The sequence below is a fragment of the Bubalus kerabau genome, chromosome 15 (genome assembly GCF_029407905.1).
Source record: "Bubalus kerabau isolate K-KA32 ecotype Philippines breed swamp buffalo chromosome 15, PCC_UOA_SB_1v2, whole genome shotgun sequence".
Classification (NCBI taxonomy): Eukaryota; Metazoa; Chordata; class Mammalia; order Artiodactyla; family Bovidae; genus Bubalus; species Bubalus kerabau.
The window spans coordinates 40,194,198-40,218,979 of NC_073638.1; the positions used below are offsets into that span (position 1 = coordinate 40,194,198).

At 46.0% G+C, this 24,782-nt stretch overlaps 2 protein-coding genes across 14 annotated transcripts in view; one reads left to right on the plus strand and one right to left on the minus strand.

The window, feature by feature from the left end:
* Window positions 1-10,084, plus strand: part of LOC129628937 (uncharacterized) — a 46,534-nt gene extending 36,450 nt beyond the window's left edge. For 5 of the 8 annotated variants that reach the window (XR_008703004.1, XR_008703003.1, XR_008703007.1 and 2 more), the window contains one exon: window positions 2,134-3,011. Coding sequence is in view for 4 of the 8 variants with exons in the window: in XM_055548610.1 (XP_055404585.1) it covers window positions 2,134-2,168 (35 nt within the window). In the remaining 4 variants the exon portion in view is untranslated. Of the gene's footprint in view, window positions 1-2,116; window positions 3,012-8,620; window positions 8,786-9,947 lie in introns of those variants that run through there. The other 3 variants (XM_055548609.1, XM_055548608.1, XR_008703005.1) reach the window with 2 other exon arrangements.
* Window positions 1-24,782, minus strand: part of PARVA (parvin alpha) — a 181,290-nt gene that overhangs the window by 23,758 nt on the left and 132,750 nt on the right. For all 6 annotated transcript variants that reach the window (XM_055548607.1, XM_055548602.1, XM_055548606.1 and 3 more), the window contains 7 exons: window positions 15,664-15,779; window positions 11,806-11,864; window positions 10,206-10,225; window positions 8,636-8,697; window positions 7,904-7,972; window positions 5,012-5,113; window positions 4,043-4,115 (listed from right to left, as the gene is read on the minus strand). In XM_055548607.1, coding sequence (XP_055404582.1) covers window positions 4,043-4,115; window positions 5,012-5,113; window positions 7,904-7,972; window positions 8,636-8,697; window positions 10,206-10,225; window positions 11,806-11,864; window positions 15,664-15,779 — 501 coding nt within the window. The remainder of the gene's footprint in view (window positions 1-4,042; window positions 4,116-5,011; window positions 5,114-7,903; window positions 7,973-8,635; window positions 8,698-10,205; window positions 10,226-11,805; window positions 11,865-15,663; window positions 15,780-24,782) is intronic.

A 24,782-nucleotide genomic window follows, 5' to 3' on the forward strand; every position in this document is an offset into this window, starting at 1 on the left:
CTAGTCCCCATCTGCCTAGAGTGCTGGTATCTTAACCATATTCAAAGATGAGTCTATTTGAATGATTACAGAGTGGTCATGTGCCACTGAAGAGGCATGGTATGACACCCTAAATAAAAAGCCACCACCTTCATGCTGATATTTCAGCTGCTCTGTTGGCCATGAACTTGATGCTAAAGCTTGGCTTGCATTTACGCTAACTGGGCTGATTCATTAGAAAAGACCTTGATGCTGGGAAAGATTGAAGGCTGGAGGAGAAGGAGATGACAGAGGATGAGATGGTTCGATGGCATTATTGACTCGATGGACATACATTTCAGCAAGCTCCAGGAGATGGTGAAGGTCAGGGAGGCCTGGAGTGCTGCAGTCCATGGGGTTGCAGAGAGTCAGACACGACTGAGCAGCAACTGGGGCACTAAAAGATTATGAAGCGTGAGTAGCAACAGTCATCTGAGATGGAAACCCAAAGTTTCCAGGGGATTTCCAGGTATAACAGAGCTTTGAGTGTGAAACAGCATGGCAGAGGAAGCATTTTCCTGACCTTAAAAATATCTGCCATAAAAAAATGCCTCTACTACAGCCAGTTTGATGTTGAAACACCCTCAAAGAACTACCTAGATTAGCACTTTCTGAAAAGTCTACAGCATTTACTACCAAATTTCACTTCCCAGGTAGAAGCAAAGAAACAAGAGAGAATGCTAGGGTACACTTCTCACAAAGTACAGTCTCACAGAATTCCATTTCACTTCTACTTTATGCACTGGAAATTCTCAGCATGGGCATAGTGCCCAGTATAATAGCAAATAAAACAGACGTGTTTTTCCATTCACATCGCTCAGGAAATTTCATATTAAGCAGTTCAATAATTATATAAGAAATGTCATCTATATGCTGAAATATCCCTATAGATTAATTGATATTGGAAAAACTGTGTTAAAGGGTATAAATGCTTGAAAACTGGTGTCAGAAGGAGAACTTCCAATCTGTAACCAGGAAGTTTCACATTAAGCAGATCAAGAAGATGCAGCTGAAATGCTGGCCAGAACTCTTCCTGCTACATCTCCCATACCCAGAAGCAGGGTGCTTTTAACAGCTGGCCACAGGACGCTTAGAGCCCACTTTTAAAGGCATTAGAATGGCTCGAGTGGCCTTGCAGGGAGAAAGCCTCAAAAGGGACAACAGCATTGCTACAACTTCACCTCTGGCAGCAACCAGGTGCTCAGAACAAGGTGATAAATAGGACTAAGAAACTGGCTTTTGCTGGCCAGCTGAGTTACTGAGGTCTGGAAAGCGTCATGAGACAGGGACCAACGGATGTGTTCACAATCGACCTCTTTCTTCTGGTTTTCTTGCTTTGTCCTCCAGCCTCATGAGTAAAAGCATTCCCACAAGATACTGCCTCTGCTGCTGCTAAGTCGCTTCAGTCGTGGCCAACTCTGTGTGACCCCATAGATGGCAGCCCACCAGGCTCCTCCATCTATGGGACTCTCCAGGCAAGAATACTAGAGTGGGTTGCCATTTCCTTCTCCAATGCATGAAAGTGAAAGTGAAGTCGCTCATTCGTGTCTGACTCTTAGCAACCCCATGCACTGCAGCCTACGGGGCTCCTCCGTCCATCGGATTTTCCGGAAAGAGTACTGGAGTGGGTTGCCATTGTCTTCTCTGATACTGTCGCTGCTGCTGCTGCTAAGTCGCTTCAGTCGTGTCTGACTCTGTGCGACCCCATAGACGGCAGCCCACCAGGCTCCGCCGTCCCTGGGATACTCCAGGCAAGAACACTGGAGCGGGTTGCCATTTCCTTCTCCAATGCATGAAAGTGAAAAGTGAAAGTGGAGTCGCTCAGTCGTGTCCGACTCTTAGCGACCCCATGGACTGCAGCCTTCTGGGCTCCTCCATCCATGGGATTTTCCAGGCAAGAGTACTGGAGTGGGATGCCATTGCCTTTGCTAGCTCTTCCCTTTTCTTTACATGCTTTCCTGTTGTTCCATTCTCGCTTGGTGTATAAGTGGAAGACTTGCAATGATATAACCACAGCCCTGGTCTTTGGCCTGAACTCCAATTCTCTTTGGTCAAAACCTCAAGGTTTCCAAAGCTGACACTTACGTCCCCTCTCAAGCTTGTTTTTCCTCTTAGGTTCCCCAGTGCTGCTGATGGTGTCCCACACTTAACTATCTGTTCTTCACACTGCCTTCCAAGTCATCTCTGGAATAGAGCTCTGATCACACTACCCACCTGCTCAAGAACCTTCCATGACTCCTACTATGATGGAATCAAGTCCAAACTTGCTGCCTTGGCATCAAATCCCTCCAAGACTTGCTTCACCATTGTCAGCTAAACTAATTAAACTCAAAAGCTTTTGCACAACAATGGAAACTATGTATAAAACGAAAAGACAACCCACAAAATGGGAGAAACATTTGCAAACAATGCTACCAACAAGGGATTAATCTTCAAAATTTACAAATAGCTCATGTGGCTCAATATAAAACCAAACAATACCAAAAAAAAATAAATTGGCAGGCCTAAATAGACATTTCTCCAAAGAAGACATATAGATGGCCAAGAGGCACATGAAAAGGTGTTCAACATTGCTAATTATCAGAGAAAGGAAAATCAAAACTACAATGAGATCTCACTTCACACCAGTCAGAATGGCCATCGTCAAAGTGTCTACAAACAAAATCTGGAGAGGGTGCGGGGACAGGGGACTTCTACATTATTGGTGGGAAGGTAAATGGATACAGCCACTATGGAGAATAGTGTGGAGATTCCTTAAAAAACTAAAAACAGTGCTCCCATATGATCCAACAATCCTACTCTTGTGCATGTATCTGGAGAAAAACACGGTTTGAAAGGATACATGCACTCCACTGTAGCACTGTTTACAATATCTGGGACATGGAGGCAACCTAAATGTCCATTGATGGATGAACGGATGAAGACGTGGTACATATATACAATAAATATTATTCTGCCTTTAAAAAGAATGAAATTATGCCATTTGCAGCAACATGGATGGACCTACAGACTATCATACTAGGTGAAGTAAATCGGACAAAGACAAATATGATATCGCTTATACGTAGAATCTGAAAAAATGATACTAGTGAACTTACTACAGAACAGAGAGAGACTCACAGACTTAGGGAACTTATGTTTACCAGAGGGGAAGGAATAGATTGGGAGTTTGGGACTGACATGTATACACTTATATTTAAAATAGATAAGCAACAAGGACCTATGATATAGCACAGGGAACTTTGTTCAATACTCTATAATAACCTAAATGAGACAAGAATTTTAAAAAAGAATAGATCCATTATGTGTATTACTGAATCACTTTGCTGTACACTTAAAACCAACACAACATTGTATACTCCAGTATAAAAGAAAAAAATACAAAAGCCTTATCTTGTCCTTCCAATTTAGCCCAACTCCCACCATCTCCGACATGCACAAATGTGCACATTGCTTTAATTAAGCACAAGCAAGGGAGTGCTGCTGGAGCATTTTGCTGCTTTTTGCATTTTTTCAGCCTTAACCTTTGCAACGCAAACCTGACAAATCAGGCCTTGTCCTTAGGCAGAGTTGGAGCTGGCAGAGCGCAGAAAAGGTAATTATGCTCAGAGCAGAGCACCTGTGATGACCTCTCCATCTTCCCCTTGCCTACCTGGGAGATAGCTCTTGGGTAGGTCAGCACCCTGTCCAGGGACAGAAGAACCTGGACATCAGGCCAGGACAGTTCCTGCAGCAGCACCTCTGCTCTGCATCACGTCTGCATGGGCCCTTATACCAACAATCCCACACGTGGGATTTCAGTTTCCTTTTTTTTCCCCCATGGCTGTGCAATCTGCAGCTCACCAAGGATCCCCAGAACTGAGCAGCTGTGCCCTGTCCCACCTTCCCTTGCAATGGCAAAGAAGGTTTCAGAGAAGACAGTCTTCCCTCTGGTATCAAACACAAATCATGCTCTCTGCCGTGAAAGCCTGTGTGCAGGGGAAGGTCTTGCCTCTTGCCACAAACCCAGGGAAGAGCAAAGTACCTTCTGGCCGTGGTTTTGGCTTTTCCAATCCTCCGTCTTGCATGAGCTCAAAGGCAAAGGAGACATTCAAGACCTAGAAAGAGAAATGAAGTATGTGAGGCGTTGCACACTCATTCCTGGCCCCTTGAGGCTCCCTGGGACCTGCCCCTGGAAAGTGGAAGAATGAGCACTGTAGCCAGAGGGGCAGGGGCTGAGCTAAACTGAGGCTGGCTTTTGAAGCAGAAACAAGGCGGCCAAAGTGGGCCTGCCACACGGAGTGTGGACGAGGCCTAGCCTCTGTTGGTGAAGCACTCCTGGAGGAGTTAAAAATCCTCTCTGTGTCCTACTGTGGTCCTGAGTCACTGCCAGGACTGTAAACTCAGGAACATCTGTGCTCACAGTTGAAAAAATCAGACAGTAAGACATGTTCAAAAGGACTTTCCTGGTGGCGCAGTGGTTAAGAATCTGCCTGCCAATGCAGGGGACACCGGTTTGAACCTTGGTCTGGGAAGACTCCACATGTGGAGCAACTAAGCTTGCGAGCCGCAACTACTGAGCCCGTGTGCCCTACAGCCTGTGCTCCACAGTGAGAGAAGCCACCACAGGATGAAGCCCATGCACCGCCATGAAGAATAGCCCCAGCTCGCCAGCAACTAGAGAAAGCCTGTGAGTGACAAGGAAGACCCTGTGTGGCCAAAGGGAGTCCCACATCCAACCACTTAGCAGCCACCTTCCCTGTCACCTCTGGGGAGGGATGAAGCTGGGCTGTGGCCCCCGGCAGGAGGGTGTGGCCAGGGGTCTGGGGTACAGGGGAGGAATGCTCAGGGGCCTGTAAGTCGCTGCTTCCCAGCTCAGCTGTGCATCACCATGGCCCCCCTCATCCAACCACTGAAGACCCTGGGGAGACAGGAAGCCGCCACCTTTACCCAGATGGTCCCAGTACAAGTACGGGAAGATGGGTCAAGCATGTGGGCTGGGGCCTCCTCTTACCTTCTGTTCAAAGCTGTCTGGGGTCAGGAAGAAGCTGTGGAGGGGCACGAAGTAGCCCTCCAGGAGCCCCATGAGCAGCACCAGGTATACCCCATCTGCAAACTGGAGGAGAGAGTCAGGTGAAGGCACTGGGCCCTCTAGCCCTCTGGCCCCGGCCCATCCAGGGGCCAATCAGCTTCCAGGTCAACCCCCAAAGGCTATGTCCCCAGGCAGGCTGCTGGTGGGCAGTGACGAACAGTGGCCCAAGTTGGGAAGGTCTGCTGCCCCACGTCCGGCTGGTCCACACACAGGCCCACACTCCTGATCTCAAATGGTCCAGTATTTATTGAGCGCCGACTCTGTACCAAGCCCTGATCTGGCACAGGGAGCACAGAGGTGGGTCAGGTGTGGCTCCGGCCCTGGAGGAACTCACGGTCCAGTGGGGAGACTCCTGTGGAGGACAGGCATGCAGCTGCTGCTGCTCTGAGGGAGGGCAACATGCTGGCCTGCGTGAGACTAGGAGAGGTCACTCATCCCACGGCAGGTACCAGGGAAGGCTTCCGGAGAAGGTGCTGCCTGGATGGAGACGTGAGGGCTGAGCAGGAGTTAGCTCGGGAAAACAACAAAGCAGTCAGGACACAACGTCCTGGCTCTTGCTGACAAAGCACAACTGTGTGCTCAGGGCCATGGCAGGAGGCTTAGAGCTGGTCCCTTCCATCAAGGACAACAGAGGCCTGACTGGCTGAGAACCTGGTCAAAGGAACAACAGGCGCTGAAGCCAAGCAGGGGGTGCAGGCTTTCCACTCAAGGCAGGGGGGGCACGTGTGTGCTGGGCAGGCTTTGTGGGCACAGTGGGGGCTGTAAGATGAGGGGAGTGTGAAAGGAGTAGGTGCTGTGGGTCTAGAAGATAAATGGCCTGAGTGAAGATATAGCAGTCAGGTGCATACCTGATATTCTAGAACCTTTCAAAGGAGGCAGAGCCATCAAACATTTGTATAAACAACAGTTGCTAGAGTTCACAAGAGGTCAAAGTTCTTGGAAGCATCTTAGGAAACTTTTAAAATACTAGACTGAATTACCCAGAATCTGGGCTGGGCCCAGAGTCTGAGCTCTCCTGGGTGACTAGCTGGTGGGGCTGTGGCTCAGTCTTGGTTATGGGCAAACCACCCTGAGCATGAACTTGACCTAGGAGTGGCTTCCTCCCTGTGTTCATCCATCTGGCCTTCAAGTCAGGCGGGTAGGGCCTGAGCATGACTCATTCCAGGCCACCCCAGGGTGGACCATGGGAAGCAGACCCCAACATCTGTGTCAAAATCAAGGCCCTTCCATGGCATAGATTAGATGGGCCTTCCTCTGGATGTGGCTGGAATGGGTTGAGGATGAAAGAATCCAATCTGTCAACTCAAAGGAGGACGTTGGGTTAGGGTCAGGGTTACTCATAGCTCTGAGTGCCATAGACCTAGCCTGCTCCCACCCCCAATTACAGTTCCAATGACTTGGTGGTGAAACTTGCAGACAGACCCCACACGTGCTCAGAAGAGACCCCCTTCCCTGCCCATGAAAAGTGAAGAGGAAGTTCCAAGGGCTCATTCCAGCTCTCTCCAGGAATCATTACTTCTGCAGAGTGTCCCTGTCTCCCATATATGATGCTGCCTCCAGAGTTGAGACACACCCAGGGAGAGCTCAGTCACAGACCTGGGAATTACCTTTAAAAATATAGGAGGTGCCCATGTATTCAAAAGAAAATCACACTTTAGAAATTAATTGCGAATGAAAGGAGATTGGGAAATGGGACACATTACATAGTCTCAAAGTATCTCCTAAATACAGATTAGCTATTAATTATAAACGGGAGGAGCTTTACAGTAAGGAAATCTGGGAGAATGCCAACTTAGCCAAGTGATCAAAGTTACCACCCCCAGGTACAGAACTGATGGACAAAAATACCTGAGAACACAGTATTGTCTCAGTGGTACTGTTCTTGAACATGCATACTGCTACTGCTAAGTAGTTTCAGTCGTGTCCGACTCTGTGCAACCCCATAGACGGCAGCCCACCAGGCTCCCCCGTCCCTGGGATTCTCCAGGCAAGAACACTGGAGGGGGTGGCCATTTCCTCCTCCAATGCATGAAAGTGAAAAGTGAAAGTGACGTCGCTCAGTCATGTCCAACCCTCAGCGACCCCATGGACTGCAGCCTTCCAGGCTCCTCTGTCCATGGGATTTTCCAGGCAAGAGTACTGGAGTGGGGTGCCATTGTCTTCTCCAAACCTACCTCTAATCATGAGGGAGAGAAACAGATTCCATGCACCATATAGCTCGTATTCTTCAAAAATGTCAGCGTTAGGCAGACAGGCTGAGGATTTGTTCTTTATTAAAAAGAGACTAAAGAGACACGACAACTAAACGTATCAGGTGAGAATATCAGGACATCTGTGTTTCTTTGAACCATGTGACACTGCTCATGTCAAGAGTAGTCAAGTATCAGCAACTTCACATGGTTCAACCAAAATAGGTTACCACTGCACTGATGTTAAAACTGCCTGAATTTCATTACTGTATTGTGATTCTCTAAGAGCATGTGCTTGTTCTTAAGAGACGTATGCTGAAGTATTTAGAGGTAGGAAGAGGAAAAAAACCCTAAATGTGGACAAATGCTAACAAGTGGTGTATGTGGGTGAAGAGTACACAGGGGTTCATGACAATATTTTTGCAGATTTTCAAAATGAAAAATAGGAAAAAATTCAGAGGAATCTCATGCAGTTCACCCCTCTGAGTAGAATAGAATTTCCTCTCCCTTCCCCAGAGAAGCTCCAGGGTCAGGGTGGAAAGCCTCCCGGCAACGTGGGGCCCTGGGAACAGTGGTGGTCCTGCAGGGTCTTGTCCCCGACCCTGCACTCGGGGTTGTCACCCACCTGGGTTTCCAGTTCTGTGACCTCCAGGTTCAGTTTATTCAGGTGTTTGTTCACGAAAGTGATGAGTGTCTAGAAGAAAAGCATAAGCCAGGCCTTGAGATGGAGACTCTTGCCCTGGAGGTTGCCCCGTGACTCCACCGTGAGGACAGAGGACGAGGCCCAGCCAAGGCGGCGCAGCCAGTGAAGCTCTTGTGGAACTCCTGTGTCCACAGAGAAGGACGGCCCCCAGGATTTGCAGTCCCAGGCACTGTATGACTCAAATAGCCAGGCCCAAGATGGGGCAAGGAGCAGGGAGTGTGAGAGGACAGCATGACAGCTGGTTGCCTGAGCCCAGGCTCAGGGGCCAGAGGAGAAATGACCACATCGGGTCCCTTCCGGTTCCCCCTCCACGATGTACGGGTGCCTGTGTCCAGGGAGACAGAGGGAGGTCTGCGTGAGGAGCAGGGACGGCTGGGGGTTCAGTGTGGGTGGAAGACAGGGGCCCATAGCCTCAGAACCTCCCAGAGATGCTGTCATCTGAATGGGAGAAGAAAGAAACTAGATAAGGCATCCAGCAAGAACAAGACAGGTGAAACAAACATCAAGCAGGAAAGCCCTGTGCTTGTGGTCATCTGGACATGACACCAGTTTCAGAAAGCTTGCAAGCTGCTGGGGGTGGGTTTTCCTGATGTCTTTTGACATCTCACTCCCCTTCCTCCCTCCCGCCCTCCCTCTCAGGCACCTCTTTCCCACCTTTTTCACCACGTTGAGCTTGTCTGGTGCGTGGTCAAACAAGGTGTCAAAGGCATCACGTTCTGAAAAAAAGAGAAAGCAAATAGAGCCCAGAGCTAGTGGCGCCCCAGGCCCAGGCACCAGCTTCTACAGACCAGCGGTCACCTCCAGGTGAGAATTCTCTGGGGGATAAACTGTGCTGGAAACTTGGGAAACGGCTTGGGCAGAGGTTTGGGGTGGACTCTTATCTTGGGGGCCTCTCCCCCTGTGTGTGTGTGAGCACGTGTGTCCACCCTCTAAAGAGTGTCGACTCTCTTTAGGCTGGGTTTGGGGGGGCTCTAGCAGGCAGTCTGGCTTGGAACTGGCCATTTCTCTTCACTGTTTTGTATTCCTCGATACCATGATTTAGTCATGGTTCTAAAGTGTTTCTGAAGCTTTCTGGAAGCAGAATATCATGCAAATATCAAATCATTTCACTCCCTAATTTTCAAAACCCAGACAGGCTTCCTGGTAGAGGGCAGATAGGCAGACTGGGAGCCACAGAGCTGCAGCACAGAAGAGGAGCTCCCCCTCCTGAGGGATCTGGTCACTCCAATCCTTTTAGCCTTGCCTTCCTCTTCTATAAAATGCGCACTGGACATGAAGCTCCCCTAGGTGGGTTATGAGGATGAAAGACTAGAAAGTACATGGTCCTTAAACTCTGAAGTATCTGCTGATTTATTATTAGTATGATTAGAATATTTCAAAATATTATCCACAGTGAATATAGAATCAGAGAAAATAGTGAAGCCATGCCCCCTGCAGGGATTTTCCTTGTTACAGCCCCTAGGTCCTTTGACCTGAGGGGTGAAATAGTGGAAGGAGGTACTTCCCTGGTGGTCTAGTGGCTAAGATTCTAGTCCCAATGCAAGGGGCCTGGGTTCAATCCCTGAACAGGGAACTAGATCCCACATGCTGCAACTAAATGATCCTGCATGCTGCAATTAAGACCCGATGCAGCCAAATAAACAAATAAAAAATAAATAGTAGAAAGAAAGAGTGGAGACGGATCTGCCACTGAGAATGGGGAGTCTCCGAGAGGAGCCCAGGCCTGGGAGGCTCGTGGTCCTGCGCTGCCTCTCCCACTCTTGCACCCACTCTTGATGATTAAATCTGAGAACGGGAATTGTGATCTTGGATATTCAGAGACCTTAGAAATAAACCCAAGGTTCTGGGAAATGGGAGAGGTAGGAGGTGTGATGAGGAAAGAGGCAGCTTCGAGAAGGGCTGGACAGAGTAGGGAGAGGGGACTGTGCTGTGCGCATCACTTGCTCTACTTCCACAATATTCGCAGAGCAACACTGCCCACGCAGGACCCACGCAGAAGCCCAGCAGTGTCGACGGTCTAGTGACCTGCAGGAGGACTGCAGCCGTGGTTCCTTCTCTTCCCACCAGCGGCTGACCCTCCCTCCCCACCAGCCAGCCCTGTCACCAGGCTGGCACAGACAAACAGGCAGGAAGCAAGCTGAGTGCCTGTTCTTCCAGCTGCTGTAGAATTAACTAGACACCACTGGCAGTCACCAGCACCAGAGGACAATCTTATGCAACTCACCATGCCTTCCAGAAAGAGCCCTGCGGGAAGAAGAGGAAAAACAGTGTGACTCTTCTCTCCTCACCTTTGGCTGCAGATCCCCCAAAGCTTCCTTCCTTGGCATCTTATTCTGCACTGAGTCTCCAACTATGGGTGGTCTTTACCACATTACCACTTCTTTTTCCCCTTTGCTTTACAGATATACTGGTGTTCACACAAAGCCTGGTATAAGTGATGCTTAAAGGACTTGCTTTAACTTTATTTCTTGCTTTAAATAAACTCATACTATTGCTTACAGTTGAGAAAGAATACTGGACTCAGAAATTCAGGACCCCCAACCATGTTTTAGGAGCAGGGCTCAGGGACCATCTCAATATGGCTTTTCACTGCCCAGTTTGCTGAAGGCATTGGCTTGGGAAGGTAGGATTGGCTCTCTCCCGTTCCACCAAGGCACACCTGCCGTTGACCTAGCATAGGTTTTCTCAAAGAGGGCAGGAGTTGGAACCATACTTGTAGCAGTGATGCAGCAAAGTAGTAAGAGCACGAGAATTAGGGACAGACCACTTCGGTTTAAGTCTTACAGAGCCGTTTGCTTGCTGTGTGACCTTGGGCAAGTTACCAAACCTCTCTGGGCTCCAGGTTGCTTACCCTTAAAATGAAGATAACATGGTAAACAACTGAATCAGATGTTCTGAGCATCACATGATTTAATATATACAAATATTTCAGTATAATTTCTAGTATATACTAAATGCTAAATACATCTTTTTTCTCAATTCTTATTATGTTTATTCTAACTGTATATCTATCACCTATTAAGCAATGGCTTGCAGGTAGTGTACTAGGAAGAATAATGAACTCAGTGTTCAAGTCAAGTAAACCAAGGATAGCTTTCTCCTCCATCCTTGGGTGGTGAGGTTTTAGGGGGTGTAATCATTGCTTCATGTGCCGCTGCCCTTTCCACTGGCTCTTCTTGTTCGAAGGATTATAGAGGAAAGTTGGAGGAGCAGGAGAAGATACAAATAAATTTTGCCTGGTTTTGTGTGTGGCCAGGGCTCAGGCCTGCCCACCGATCTCAGACCCCCACACACCATCCCACTCTTTGTGCTTGAGAACAAAACTTATCTTTCTTATGACAAACCTCTTACATATTCGGATATTCCTGTTTCTGTGAGTGTAAATTAAAAAAAAAAAAAAATCCACCACTGTAAGGTAGAGAGGGACTTTCTGGGTCATGGCACGTGACCATATAAATCAGATTCAGAAAAGGAAGAAAAACGTCCTTTTGAAGGTTAACAATTTAAATTCAATCCCATGTTTATGGCATGACGATTTCATGCTGGTTGGCTTTTTTGGGCACACTTTTTCCTGGAGTGCCACAAAATTAGAATTTTTCAATCACGGCTAATTCCCTCTCCCCACTTCCCCACCCAAGTTTGTACCTTAAGCATTGAGAGGCATGTTTTGAATGCACAGAAAAGGCTAAACTATAATCATTGGCTGAAGTCTAATCCCTCTTGCAATCCCAATAAATGAAAACTAAATATCAGCAAATGGATGAATTTCGGAGAAACATCTGTGTTCCATTACAGAATCGCTGGCAACAATGGTGTTGACATACTCTGTGTTACCAGTTATTTCCTCTTGGATTTGCCGAGACTGGAGGATTCCTTCTCGTTTCTGAAAACGGGGGTGGGGTGGGGAGAGGGTTGGGGAGGAGGAGAGAAAAATATGCTTTAGAAAAATACAAAAAACTGATTAACATTCCTGATACTGAGAAAGTTACTGGCATTTAAGAAATGAATCCAGCGATGAGATACCGCTAGAAGTGAAACAAGGCCCCTGGTTTCCTGGGACTGGACTGTACCATTCATACTTAAGTGCAATTAGTGTTTATTCCAAACAAGACGGCTGTTTCTTGGATGGTGACTCTTTTCTTTCTTTATTGGAAGACCTTCTGCTGGAAGCACACTGCCTCCTGGAGAAATCCACAGTAAACCAAATGGAAATGAAGGCCAGGGTGTGTCTGCCCTCCGACTGGGGCCACAGTGGGAAGCCGAGAAACACATTTAACTGGGGGGCGGGGGGGAGGGGGGGAGGAACTGAGGCCAACTTGGAGAAATCAGAAGGAGAGTTTTTAAAAAGTGTTTAACTAGGGGAGCTTTTAAGTAAGTAGTACAGTCCTTAGGTAACTAGCTTATGCTCTGAGAAAAGGGTAAGCACTTTGTAAGTCCATCCACTCATCCATCTGCCCATCATCTGTCTACCCCCTCCCATCAACTCATCCTCTTTCTTCTCCATTTCATTAATCAGTACCTTCTCTGTACAAGCCCCTCTCTTGGACTTATGACAGTTTCAGACCTTGAGGAACTTAAGAATAAAATGGGGTAGATGAACAGGTAAGCAAGAAGGTTTTCCTCAAACAAGCCCCTGGTTTATGCCTTAGGACCCAGCTCAATTATTAGAGTAGGATCTTCTTTCCCTCTCAAACGTGTGGTGGATAAGCAATTACATGGTCGCCCCCTGCAGAGAGGAAGTGCTGAGAGCAGGACCAGAGCAAGTGCTTTCAGCTGGCAGGGCCAGCCTAGGATTGGGCTGGACACAGATGAGAGACCACTCTAGTAGGAGGAATGGCCCCAGCAAAAAAGGCAGAGTCAGGGGAGCACAGGGACGATCAGAATGCTGTTCGGAGAGACAGAGGCTGCTGTTAGTTAATTTTTTAAAAATTAATTTATTTGGCTACACCTGGTTTTAGTTGCAGCATGCAGGATCTAGTTTGATCCCTGATCTGGGATCAAACCTGGGTCCCCTGCTTTGGGAGCGCAGAATCTTAGCTAGTGGGCCAAGAGAAGTCCCTACTGTTAGTCAGTTGAGTACTGGTTTATGTGGGCATGTGAGCTGATGAAGCAGTGCTGGGGTTCAGGGAGACCTGATGAAGGTGAGGAAAGAGATGCATTCATCAGGTCCCTACTCAATCAGTTACCAGACACTTGGAAGATAGTCTAGGCATAGCAAGAGGTTGTCAGAGCAAATCCATCTTCCACAAAGGCCAAGGTATGTCAAGAAGGAGCCTCCAAGCTTTATTCTCTTAGCTAAAGCCCACCTTCTGACCCTCCTGCCCAACTTTCACAAGCTTTTCTCGGCATTCCCAACAGCCACAGAAACTAGCATCCTTACAAAATCCTTTTACAGAAGGAAAGGTAGAGCTGGATAAAGGCCATGCCTGTATCTGGATTAGATTAAGAAGAATGAACTATCAAAGCAAAAAAGGAAGAAAAAAAATGTAAAATACCATTTAAAAAAGATCCAGTGAGGATAAACCAGGACTTTCTCCAAATTCAGCTTCAACATATGTAAAAATTTTCACATAGGACTAATAAGGCCATTCACAGACATCAAACCTCATCTCCAACAACAGACAGAATTAATAAATGCTTGTACATAGAATGGAAAAGAATTCTGGGTTCAGTGCCCCTCATAGCATCCTGATTCACTTCGATCCACTATTTGTTCCCTAAAGAACTAACCCTCTAGTTCAGTCAGCATCTTACAGCCATTTGAGTCATGTTTCTGTGCCTGTTTAACTTGATAAAGCAAAACACCCCATAAAACCTGACATGCCTTGATGCCATTTTATGTAACACGTCCTCCTTTCTCCCTCATGCTAACGAAACTGCCTGCAGGAGAAATTAAACCAGCAACAGGCTTCTGATGGCCTATAACTGAGCTCAAAATAAGGCATGAGACATGGGCCTGCAGTGACCACTGTTTCACCCCCCATCCTCACAAATCCTGAATCAGTTTTAAAAAATATAATGAAATGGATTCACACTTTATTGATTGGTAAAAAAAAAAAAAAAATGACACAATAGAGATGGCCTGGATTCACTAGGAAGATGCATATACCAGGAGGCTCTGGGCTGGCCGCATATCCATAAAATCCTTCATGCCATGCTTGACACAGTTGAGAGCCCAATAAGTGAGGCCAATTAGTCCCTTTCAGTCAGCTGCACTCTGTCTGAACCACACACGTTTGCATTGACAAGGGGCCGCTGATAGCCCTCTCTGCTGCTTAGGTAGTCCTGTCTCTGGGCAAGCAGGGCCAAGGTGTCATATTCCTATTATATCCCCTTAATGTTTGGCAAGTTTAGTACCCAGAGGGCATTGGAAAAAATACTTTTTCATTAGGGCACAGCAGACTGGCACCCCCATGTCCACCTTTCCTCCGGTTCACTTCTGATCCCTGAAAGCCTGGCCCAAAGACCTTTTGTCCAGGAAGCTGGCCTGGCCTGGCTTCTCAAGCAAATCCTACTGGCCCTCCAGGCTCTTCTTCACCAAGGGATGGCAGAGCTGCCAGACAGAACCCTGGATAACCTTGAATAACCAGGGAGTTGTTCATTAGGGATGTTCTCCCTTGCAGCATGTTTATTTGGAAAAGAACAGAAGCCAACAAAATGACGACCTTTTGCTCAACAGCATAAAGTTGGAAAATAAAATTGAATTTGAGTATCTAATGGGGTTAGGAGCAGAATGAGATAGTCATGGGGAGAGAGCATCCCCTCATTGTGGAAAGGACAGAGCCATGTGTGAATGGAAATTCCACATAATAATCTGCACAAGATGACTTGATACCCCAGCTGTGCTTCTCTGGGCAGGTGAAAAGTGGCAGTGCCCTCAACACGGGCACGGCCTGTCAGAGTCTCTCTCAAACACACATGTGTACACACGCACACGTGCCCTCACATGCACAGATACCTGCCTCTTCTCAATAACTGTGCATTGGTTGTTTAACCAAAAAATGACTCTCCATGGCTTGTAGGACATATACATAGACACACAGGAATATGTTCTCCTAATCCTACTACACAGACCTCACAAGTATATACAGCTGCTGCTGCTAAGTCGCTTCAGTCGTGTCCGATTCTGTGCGACCCCAGAGACAGCAGCCCACCAGGCTCCCCGGTCCCTGGGATTCTCCAGGCAAGAACACTGGAGTGGGTTGCCATTTCCTTCTCCAATGCATGAAAGTGAAAAGTGAAAGGGAAGTCGCTCAGTCATGTCTGACTCCTAGCAACCCCATGGACTGCAGCCTACCAGGCTCCTCCATCCATGGGATTTTCCAGGCAAGAGTACTGGAGTGGGGTGCCATTGCCTTCTCCGAATATATACAGCACCCACCCTCAAATATATAACACCCAGGCACCTTCCTCACGAAAGCATGTAAACCCCAGGCACACGCCCCACATAAGGCTGTCCCGGACACAAGCACACGCTGTTCCACCCTTTGTACATTTATCGGAGATGAGCCCACATGCATCAGAAAGCTCACTGACATGCCTCCCAACACACAGCACACCCAGGCACACTCAGCATTCATTCGGTCCTCCTAGCAAGCTTCCCAGTGTGCCCGAGCTCACCCCAGAGCTCAGCCCCTGCACCCCTTTAAGGGCACTGATGTTTGTAGGGGTTTCTGACTTACCTGGACCACAACCACTTGGATGGAAACATGGTCTGGGAGTCGGATTGGTGCCCGGAAATACTGGGACAGAGCAACTAGCAGATGCAAGATGGCTACCAGGCTCTTGGCATGGACGGCTGAAATAAAAGATAATTTATAAATCAGAGAATCTTCTTTCAGGTTCTAGGCAGATATAAACAGATATTCAAAACAAAGCAGTACCACATGGGGCTAATGCAGTCTGTGTCCTGGTCTTGTGAGGCCGTTCATGGCCATCAAACCTCATCTTCAGCTACATGCAGAATTAAATGCTTGTACACAAAATGGAAAAGAGATCTGGGTTCAGTGACCCCTCACCCAGCATCCTGATTCACTCTGATCCACAATCAATGCCCCTTTTATCCCACCCCTAAGGGTCAGGGGACACCCTTATTGTAGGCCTCACCCTGGGGCCCCTCGGTTCTCAGCCAGATCCCGTGGATTCACTTCGTAGATGGTGTTACTCCTGGATTGCAGCGCAGTGCTTCTCCACTCTGACTGGGATCCTGACAACAGCTGGACCCTGAGTGCTGATCAGCGCGGCGCCACCGCCACCTTCTTCACTCTCTGCTGATGACCGTAAGCATGTCTGCTGTTTCCCCCTCCCTTCCCATCTGACGGGGAACTCTCTGGGTTATCACCCCTACTCTTGTTCCAAGGCTCTACACAAAGCAGGCCCTCAATCAGTGAACACGGAGTCAGGACACCGGGTGCCTTCCTTCGTCCAGGGCTTTAAGACCCCAGAGGAAGGCATGAGAGACACCCCAGGACTTTGCTGCCCTCTTGATGCCATGCATGCTGAGTGCAGGCACTGCCCTTTGGGTCATAGCTGGGAGGGGATGTTCAGCCCCAGCTGCCTTCTATAGCTGAGCTGTGTGCTGGATGGTAAGCTGTATATGCGAGAAAAGGCTGGGAAACTACTGAGGTGTAGCTTTCTGAGACGAGAGGGAAAAAAGGGTGTGATGTAACGGGCACACAGGGTCAAGCCAACTGGAGCCTGCGTTCTGACCTGACAAACTACCATTCCCTTACTGAGCTCACGGCCTTGGGTAAGCCATTCAAGGCCCCTGAGGCTCAACCTGCTCAACCTCGCACATGAGGACAACAATGCCTATGAAGAAATGCAGGTGGTAAGAACTTCCAGACATAACATAGGCAAAGCTCCTAGCACATAGCAATGCCTAGGAATGGTGGGTTTTATGTGTGTGTGTGTATGTGTGTGTGTGTGTAATAAAATTTTATTAAAGTATAAAGGAGATAGAGAAAGCTTCTGACATAGACATCAGAAGAGGGCAGAAAGACTACCTGCCTGCTAGTCTTTAGCTGGATGTTATATCGTTACTAAGTAAAGAGTAAAAGTAAAAAAATCGCTCAGTCATGTCCGACTCTTTGCGACCCCATGGACTGCAGCCTACCAGGCTCCTCCGTCCATGGGATTCTCCAGGCAAGGATACTGGAGTGGGTTGCCATTCCCTTCTCCAGGGAGATTTTTTTTATTATCACTTATGAGGAAGTGCCTGGCATCCAGGCAACTAAACCATGTCAACTTTCTCCCCTTTCTTTCATGAAAGGAGAAAGTCTCTGGATACTTTACCCACCTTCACAGGGAAAGCAAGTCCTGCTAGCCTATGGGTCTAATTACAGGGGCATTTAAGGAAGGAACAAGAAATGTCTATTTTGTGTAGTTAGTGGGTGTGAACTGGGCCCATTATTAGGGTGTCATTCTGTCTGCCCTGGGATCAATAAATCTGCTCGAACAGAAGCTTTGGGAAATCACCAAGAAAATGAAATGATTCAGACCATTCTTAGGAACTTATTAGAGTTTTCTGTTATCACTGCTGCTTCAAAGAAGGTTTTCCACTGACTCTGATGAACAGCAACTCAATACCACCACCAAACAGCAGATGAACTGCTCCTAACTCATGGCCTTCCAGAAGGAGTTTTCAGCTTGGGGCCTTTGGTTTTGTCAACTAAGAATCTCCCAACATTTATAGCCTTAAAAAAGGCACCTGGGGGCTTCCCTCGTGGTCCAGTGGTAAAGAATTCATCTGCCAATGCAGTGACATGGGTTCGATCCCTGATCGGGGAACAAAGATCCCATGTGCTATGAGGCAGCTGAGCCCATGCAGCAACTAGAGAGCCCGAGCACCACAAGGAACACCCAGTGTGACCCACTCACCCTTTCAAAAAAGGGCACCTTGCATGGGACTGACCTACTGACATGATGGACAAGGCAAAATCTGGGTTTGTTCTTCCAGTCAGAACTGACCACATCAGTCCTGTCATTGAGGCTCGTAAGGACATTTGCTACCACTTCCTTTTTTCATAATGCTGGAAAAGCTGTGGTCAGAAATCTTGTTCTCACACTCTGGTGATGCTGTCTGCTGCCTTGACTGTCTTGGTAAGCAAAGCAGAGCTGTGTTGCAGGCACCATACAGATGTCAGACTCTTTCAATGAGTGCTCTTTCTGCGTATACTTTCAAGAGAGAAAATTACATAGTTTCTCTCTTTTTCTCTCTCTCTCACATCACATACATGCTATGTAAAAAGGATGTTAAATAATAAATACTGGAGAGGGCACGGAGAAAGAGAATCCTCCTATCCTGTTGGTGGAAATGTAAATTGGTGTAGCTACCATGGAAAACAGTGCAGAAGTTCCTCAAAAAATAAGAGTTAGCATATGAACCAGCAATCCCATTCCTGGGCATATATCTGGACAAAATCATAATTCAAAAAGATACCTGCACCCTTACGTTCATAGCAACACTATTTACAATAGCCAAGACATGGAAACAACCTAAATGTCCATTGAAAGATGAATAGATAAAGAAGATGTGGTGTAATCAACAGAGGTATGGATAAAGAAGTGGTAATATATAAATGGAATATTACTCAGCCATTAAAAAGAATGAAACAATGCCATTTGCAACAACATGGATAGACCTAGAGAGTATCATACTGAGTGAAGTAAGTCAGGGAAGGAGAAATATCATATGACATCCTTTAAATGTGGAATCTAAAAAGAAATGATACAAATAAACTTACAAAACAGAATGAGACTCACAGACTTAGAAAATGAACTTATGGTTGCCAGAGGGAAGGGACAGTTAGGAAGTCTGGGAAGGTCATGGACACACTGCTATATTCAAAATGGACAACCAACAAGTACCTGTTGTATAGAACTTGTAACTCGACTCAGTGTTATGTGCCAGGCTGCATATGAGGAGGTCTGGGAGAATGGATACATGTCTATGTATGGCTGAGTCCCTTCGCTGTTCACCCGATAGTAAACATTGTTAATCGTCTATACCCCAATACAAAATTAAGTTTAAAGTTTGGGGGGAAAAAGATATGGCATATTTACAGAATAGAATACTACTCAGCCATTAAATGGAGAAGGAGATGGCACCCCACTCCAGTACTCTTGCCTGGAAAATCCCATGGATGGAGGAGCCTGGTGGGCTGCCATCTATGGGGTCACACAGAGTCGGACATGACTGAAGCGACCTAGCAGCAGCAGGAGCAGCAGCCATTAAAAAGAATGAAATAATGCCATTTGGATGGAGCTAGCAATGATCATACTAAGGGAAGTAAGCCTGATGGAGAAAGACAAAATATCACACGATATCACTTCTATGTGGAATTTAAAATATGACACAAATGAACTTATCTACAAAACAGATTCGCAGACACAGAGAACAGACGTCTGGCTGCCAAGGAGGAGGGTGGGTGAGGAAGGGATGGGCTGGGAGGTTAGGGTCAGCAGATGCAAGGTATTACACACAGTGGATAAACAAGGCCTTACTGCACAGCACAGGTAACTACATTCAGTATGCTGTGATAAAACATCATGGGTAATTATCATTAATGTATTATCATTTTTAAAAAATCTGGGAAACGCACACCCAAATGTAAGATGACAGTTTAGACAAGCAGTCTAACTTCAATTTTTAAAAAAAAAGCAAGCAGAGAAATCCTTTGTTCCAAAAGTCATCAGGCAAAACTGATGAAAAGGAGCACAACTGCTCTGGCCCCTTTATCCTAACTACAGGGCTGTTTCTCTTCTCCTCAGCGATGCCTGAGATTTTCCTTGCAAATCCCAAGGTTGGGACAAACATGATTTAATAGTCACTGCTTTAACAAATTATAGGACATCCACAAGATGAGATAGTTTGCATGCATTGAAAATCATTGACAAAGTAGATAGATGTAAATATTAAGAATATTAAAGAGAACTAGAAATAAGGTAAATATATACATTTATGGATGTATGCCTATAAATACATGTATATTTGTACATACACACATACATACATGTATATAAATACACACACATACACATATGTACACAAATACACACATACACACAGGTACTTGTTGCCAAGCCTTGGAAAGTGAAAAAAAAAAACAAAATGCTATAGCTGAAAGATTCTTTTTTCCTGCTTCAAATGTTTCTTTAGAATAAAGACATGTTATCATTTCAATTAAGAAAGCTTCTGACAACCTCTGTGTATCTGGGCACTCTCATCCCTTTATCTCTCAGCACATCTCCTGGGTGTCTTCTCCCTGATGCCGGGCAGAATGCAGGGCCACTGTGCGCCTGTGCTCAAGTCAGGGTGGAAACGTGCAGAACGACAGCAGGGCTGAGAAGCCAGGCCTCCACTGTATAAACTGGGCCCTGCAGACCCCACGAGGGTCGCTCCAGGGCTGGGAAACTGTTTCAAGGGTGCTGCTGAGTGAGAAATAGTTCTCCAAACATGAATTGTGGTGGAAACAGAAATTGGTGCAATTTGGGAGGAGGCAGTTTGACAGTATGTGTTAGGACCTTAAAATGTACATATCCTTTGGCTCTAAACTAACACTGCTGAGTTTTTATTCCTAAGAAGTAATTATGTCTATGAGCAGACAGAACTCCTCGGGCTGTACCGATATTAGTGAGAAAATGGAAAAAAAATCTTAAAATCTGCATGAGTTAAGTAAATTATGATATACCTAATCTATATATTAGATTTTAAAAAGTGACATAAAAAAGGATAACGATCTGTAAAGATAAACACTTTCTAAACATATATACAGGTTTATCTCATCTTCATAAAAATATACTTTATATGCAAAGTATATGCACACATTTTATTCATTTATTGATGTATTTAGTTCTTACAAACACACACACCCACACCCCCCAAAGGAACATCACAAGGCTGACAGTGCTTGGATCTGATGGACAGCTCTCGGGGGCAGTATGTGTGGGCTCAGTACACAGGCTCTGCAGCCAGACTCTTGGGGTCTCATTCCTGGCTCCACCACTCACCCACCGTGTGACCTTGAACAATGACACTTCTTTAGCAAATAGTACTGTTCTTAGTATTGCCAATCATTTTTCCAGGCTTTAGGGATACAACAGTAAAGGGACAAAAATCCTTGCCCTTGGGAAGCTTACATTTATTGTTTGTTAACCTCTCTATGCCTTAACTTTCCCATCTGTAAAATGGGGACTGTAGAATCTTTACCTCAGATGGTTGAATAATGATTGCAAGGCTCAAAATATGTAAAGTGTTTAGATAAGTACAAGGCATACAGCACAATAAATATATTAAATATGTTAGATGTTATTTAAGCATCTTTTAACTGTATTTTCTAAATTTTCAAAAATAAAAATTATTACTATGAATAAAAAAGAAAAGAAAAGGAAGAATCCCCTAAAACCCTGGATCAAGGACCTTGAAAACTCAGTGCTGTCCCTGCCATCTTGATCCTGAGTGGAAAGATGACACAATGTCCTCAGAAAGAGCCAGGGAAGATAACCGAGAGAGGAGGGGTTAGAGCCTGCCCTGGGAGTCATGCCCGCCACATTCCTTATCACAGAAACCACTGCAGCCTGAAGCCCCAAGGCATCACAGGGAGCTGGTCCCTGAGATAATTATTCCCTCTGACCTAGTAATTCCTCTCAGTTCTGGAAAGCTATCTGATGAGAATAATTCAAGAGAAGCAAAGAGTCACAACCTAACATTTAACTCGGCACTATCTGATATTAGCAATAAGCTGGAAAACATTCTAAAAAAGATCAATGTCAACATAGGGTTTAAGTTAACTATGGGATACCCAGCCCAGGAAACAGAGCAGCTATCAAAAATTATGACTACAAAGACCACATGCGAATATAGAAGATATGTATGATGTAATATTAAGAGAGGATAACAAAATGAGTTTGTACATGCCTTCATCAAGTAAAAATATGAAAAACTATGCATTGATGTGGATAGTAATGACAAAAAAATGAAAACAGCTAGATGAGAGTGGTAATAGATGTGATTATTTTACTTGTAGACATTTCCCTATAAGAAATGAAAGTGAATGCGAACCCAAAACAAATCATTCAAAGCCACTGAAGACAAGGGTTCTGATGTGGCTTTAAAAAATTCCAATCTTAAACCAGGCAAAATGGTTTGGGGATGGGGAAGATGAAATGAGGAATGTTTCAGATCAAGGAAATGTCTTCCAGAAAGGGTTCTAGAAAGGTGGGAATATTGTGCCCTATTTAAATGAGGCCAGTGTATGGATGACAAGGAGAGAGGCTGAGACAGCATCAAATACATTTGCGGACAGAGAGGTAGGTGGGCGGCTGGCCAGATGTTAAGGGTTGATTTGCTCACTTCAGCCTCCAATTCATCCTGGAGAAGGAAATGAAAACCCACTGGAGTCTTAGCCTCCAGTCCCCCTGAATGTGACCTTATTTGTAAAATCAATGCAGATGTGATTAGTTAAGATGAGGTCATGCTGGAGTAGGGGGAGTCCCTAATCCAACATGACAAGTGTCCTTATCAAAAGAGAAAATTTGGACACAGAGATATGCATAGAAGGAAGATGATGTGAAGAAATATAGCAAGAAATCAGCCCTTTGTGAGCTCAGGAGAGAGGCCTGTAACAGATCCTCCCCTTGCAGCTCTCAGAAAGAACCAAGATACCCACCCCTTGGTCTCAAACTTGTGGCCTCCAAAACTGGGAGCAAATAAATTTCTGTTGCCTAAAAACAAATGAAACAAAACAATTCCATCTTTCCTATTTTCCGAGTTGGATTCCATGATACACAAAAAGGAGTTTTGAAACAAGGTCCCACTACAGTAGCACAGGGAACTATAGTCAATATCCTGTGATAAATCATAGTGAAAAATAATTTTTAGAAGAATGGGTGTGTGTGTATATATATATATATATATGTATAACTGAATCACTTTGCTGTACAGCAGAGATTAACACAACACTGTAAACCAATTATGTTTCAATAAAAAAAAGGAAAAGAGAGCTCCAGAGGGTTTCCCCAGTATTTCATTCCTTCCCTGGTGGCTCAGATGGTAAAGAAATTGCCTGCAATGCAGGAGACCTGGGTTCGATCCCTGGGTTGAGACGATCTCCTGGAGAAGGGAATGGCAACTCCCCCTAGTATTCTGGCCTGGAGAATTCCATGGACAGAGAAGTCTGGTGGGCTACAGTCCATGGGGTCGCAAGAGTCGGAGGAGACTGAGCAACTAACAAATCAACTATACTTCAATTAAAAAAAAAAAGAGGTAAAAGGTGTTTTGTTTTGGAGAGGTATATAGAGATGGTCCATATTCAAAGGACTAGGAAATAGGATCAAACAAAACTGACCAGAGGTCACCATCGGAGGACTTTAATGCTTATTACTATTATGGATTTCCAGAATGCACATACATTACCCAAACTAGTGATCAGCTCCCTTTCTCTCCCCCGCTGAACATGATTAGCATTCCTGGGGCCTGGGGCAGCCTCTGGGGCTCAGAGCCACGGCCTGCCCCCTCCCGCCCTCAGGTGTCTGCTCTGCTCGGCAGAGGACGCCTTGTTCCCCGTGCTGTGTGCTGCTCCAGGCGGCTTATCATGCCTGTAAGCAAAGGTGCAATTATGCTGAAGGAGGTACTTGGCATCTTTTTCCAATGTCGGATATTAGGAACCTGCTGAAGAGATCGCCAGTGGCAGCTACTATGTCTCTGACTTGGAGAGGTCAGAGACCTTACTTTCTCAGGTCTAAAAGGTGGTTTTTTGGGGTGGGGTGAGGTGGGGAGGAGGCATCCATTTTAAGGAGTATACATCAGGACTTCCCTGGTTGTCCAGCAATTAAGAATCAGGCTGCAATGCAAGGGACGTGGGTTTCATCGTTGGTCTGGGAGGATTCCACATACTGTGGAGCAACTAAGTCCGTGTACCACGACTACTAAGGCTGCACTCTAGAGCCCACGCACCAGAACTACTGAAGCCCGGTGCCCAGAGCCTGTGCTCTGCAACAGGAGAGGCCACCGCAATGAGAAGCCCACACACCGCATGTAGAGACGGCTCGTGTGCAGCAACAAAGGCCCAGTGCAGCCAAAAAAAAATTTTAAGTTGTCTACATCAGATACAATAAGATATAATACTCAATCTCTTAATACTTAAAAGGCAAAACCTACAGTCTAAGTCATTTTATTCATCTAAATGTATATTTTTATTCTATCACAAAGAACAAAACAATGTTGGGCTCCCGATAGGAAAACATGTTGTTGCTACTGGATTCGCTCAAATCTATTGATCTCATGTTGACTGATATGGACTCAATTAGGTCCATATTAGACAGCCAGGCCCTTGAGGCAGCAAGAGAATGAACCATTTATACTCTCTGAGATCCTTGAGCTACACTTGCATGAAAACCTGAATTTTAAAATCTTATTCCAGTACCTATGCTCTCAACCATATCTTTGCTCCCTCTGGACAGTAAGGGGGTGAGAGGAAGAGGGTGGGCGTTGGAATAGAGCCAAGTCCCTGCTCCCCACTTCTCAGCTGCTCAAACTAGGGATCTCCGCTTTCCAGAGCTTTGACAAGCTGGAGACAGTTTTCTCAGAAGGTTGTGCTGGGACTCAGACGTAGCTCAACGAGCAGGAGTTTCCTTCCCAACAATCTACATGAGGTTCCTACAGAATGTCTTTTACAGAAAAAGCACACTAGATTTTGACATTTTGTGGTCTTCCTCAGATTCCTTTGGATGAGGGTGATGAGCTTGCATTCTAAGAAAAGGCAGATCTCGCTCAGAGATATATGGGTTTGCACTCACCCAG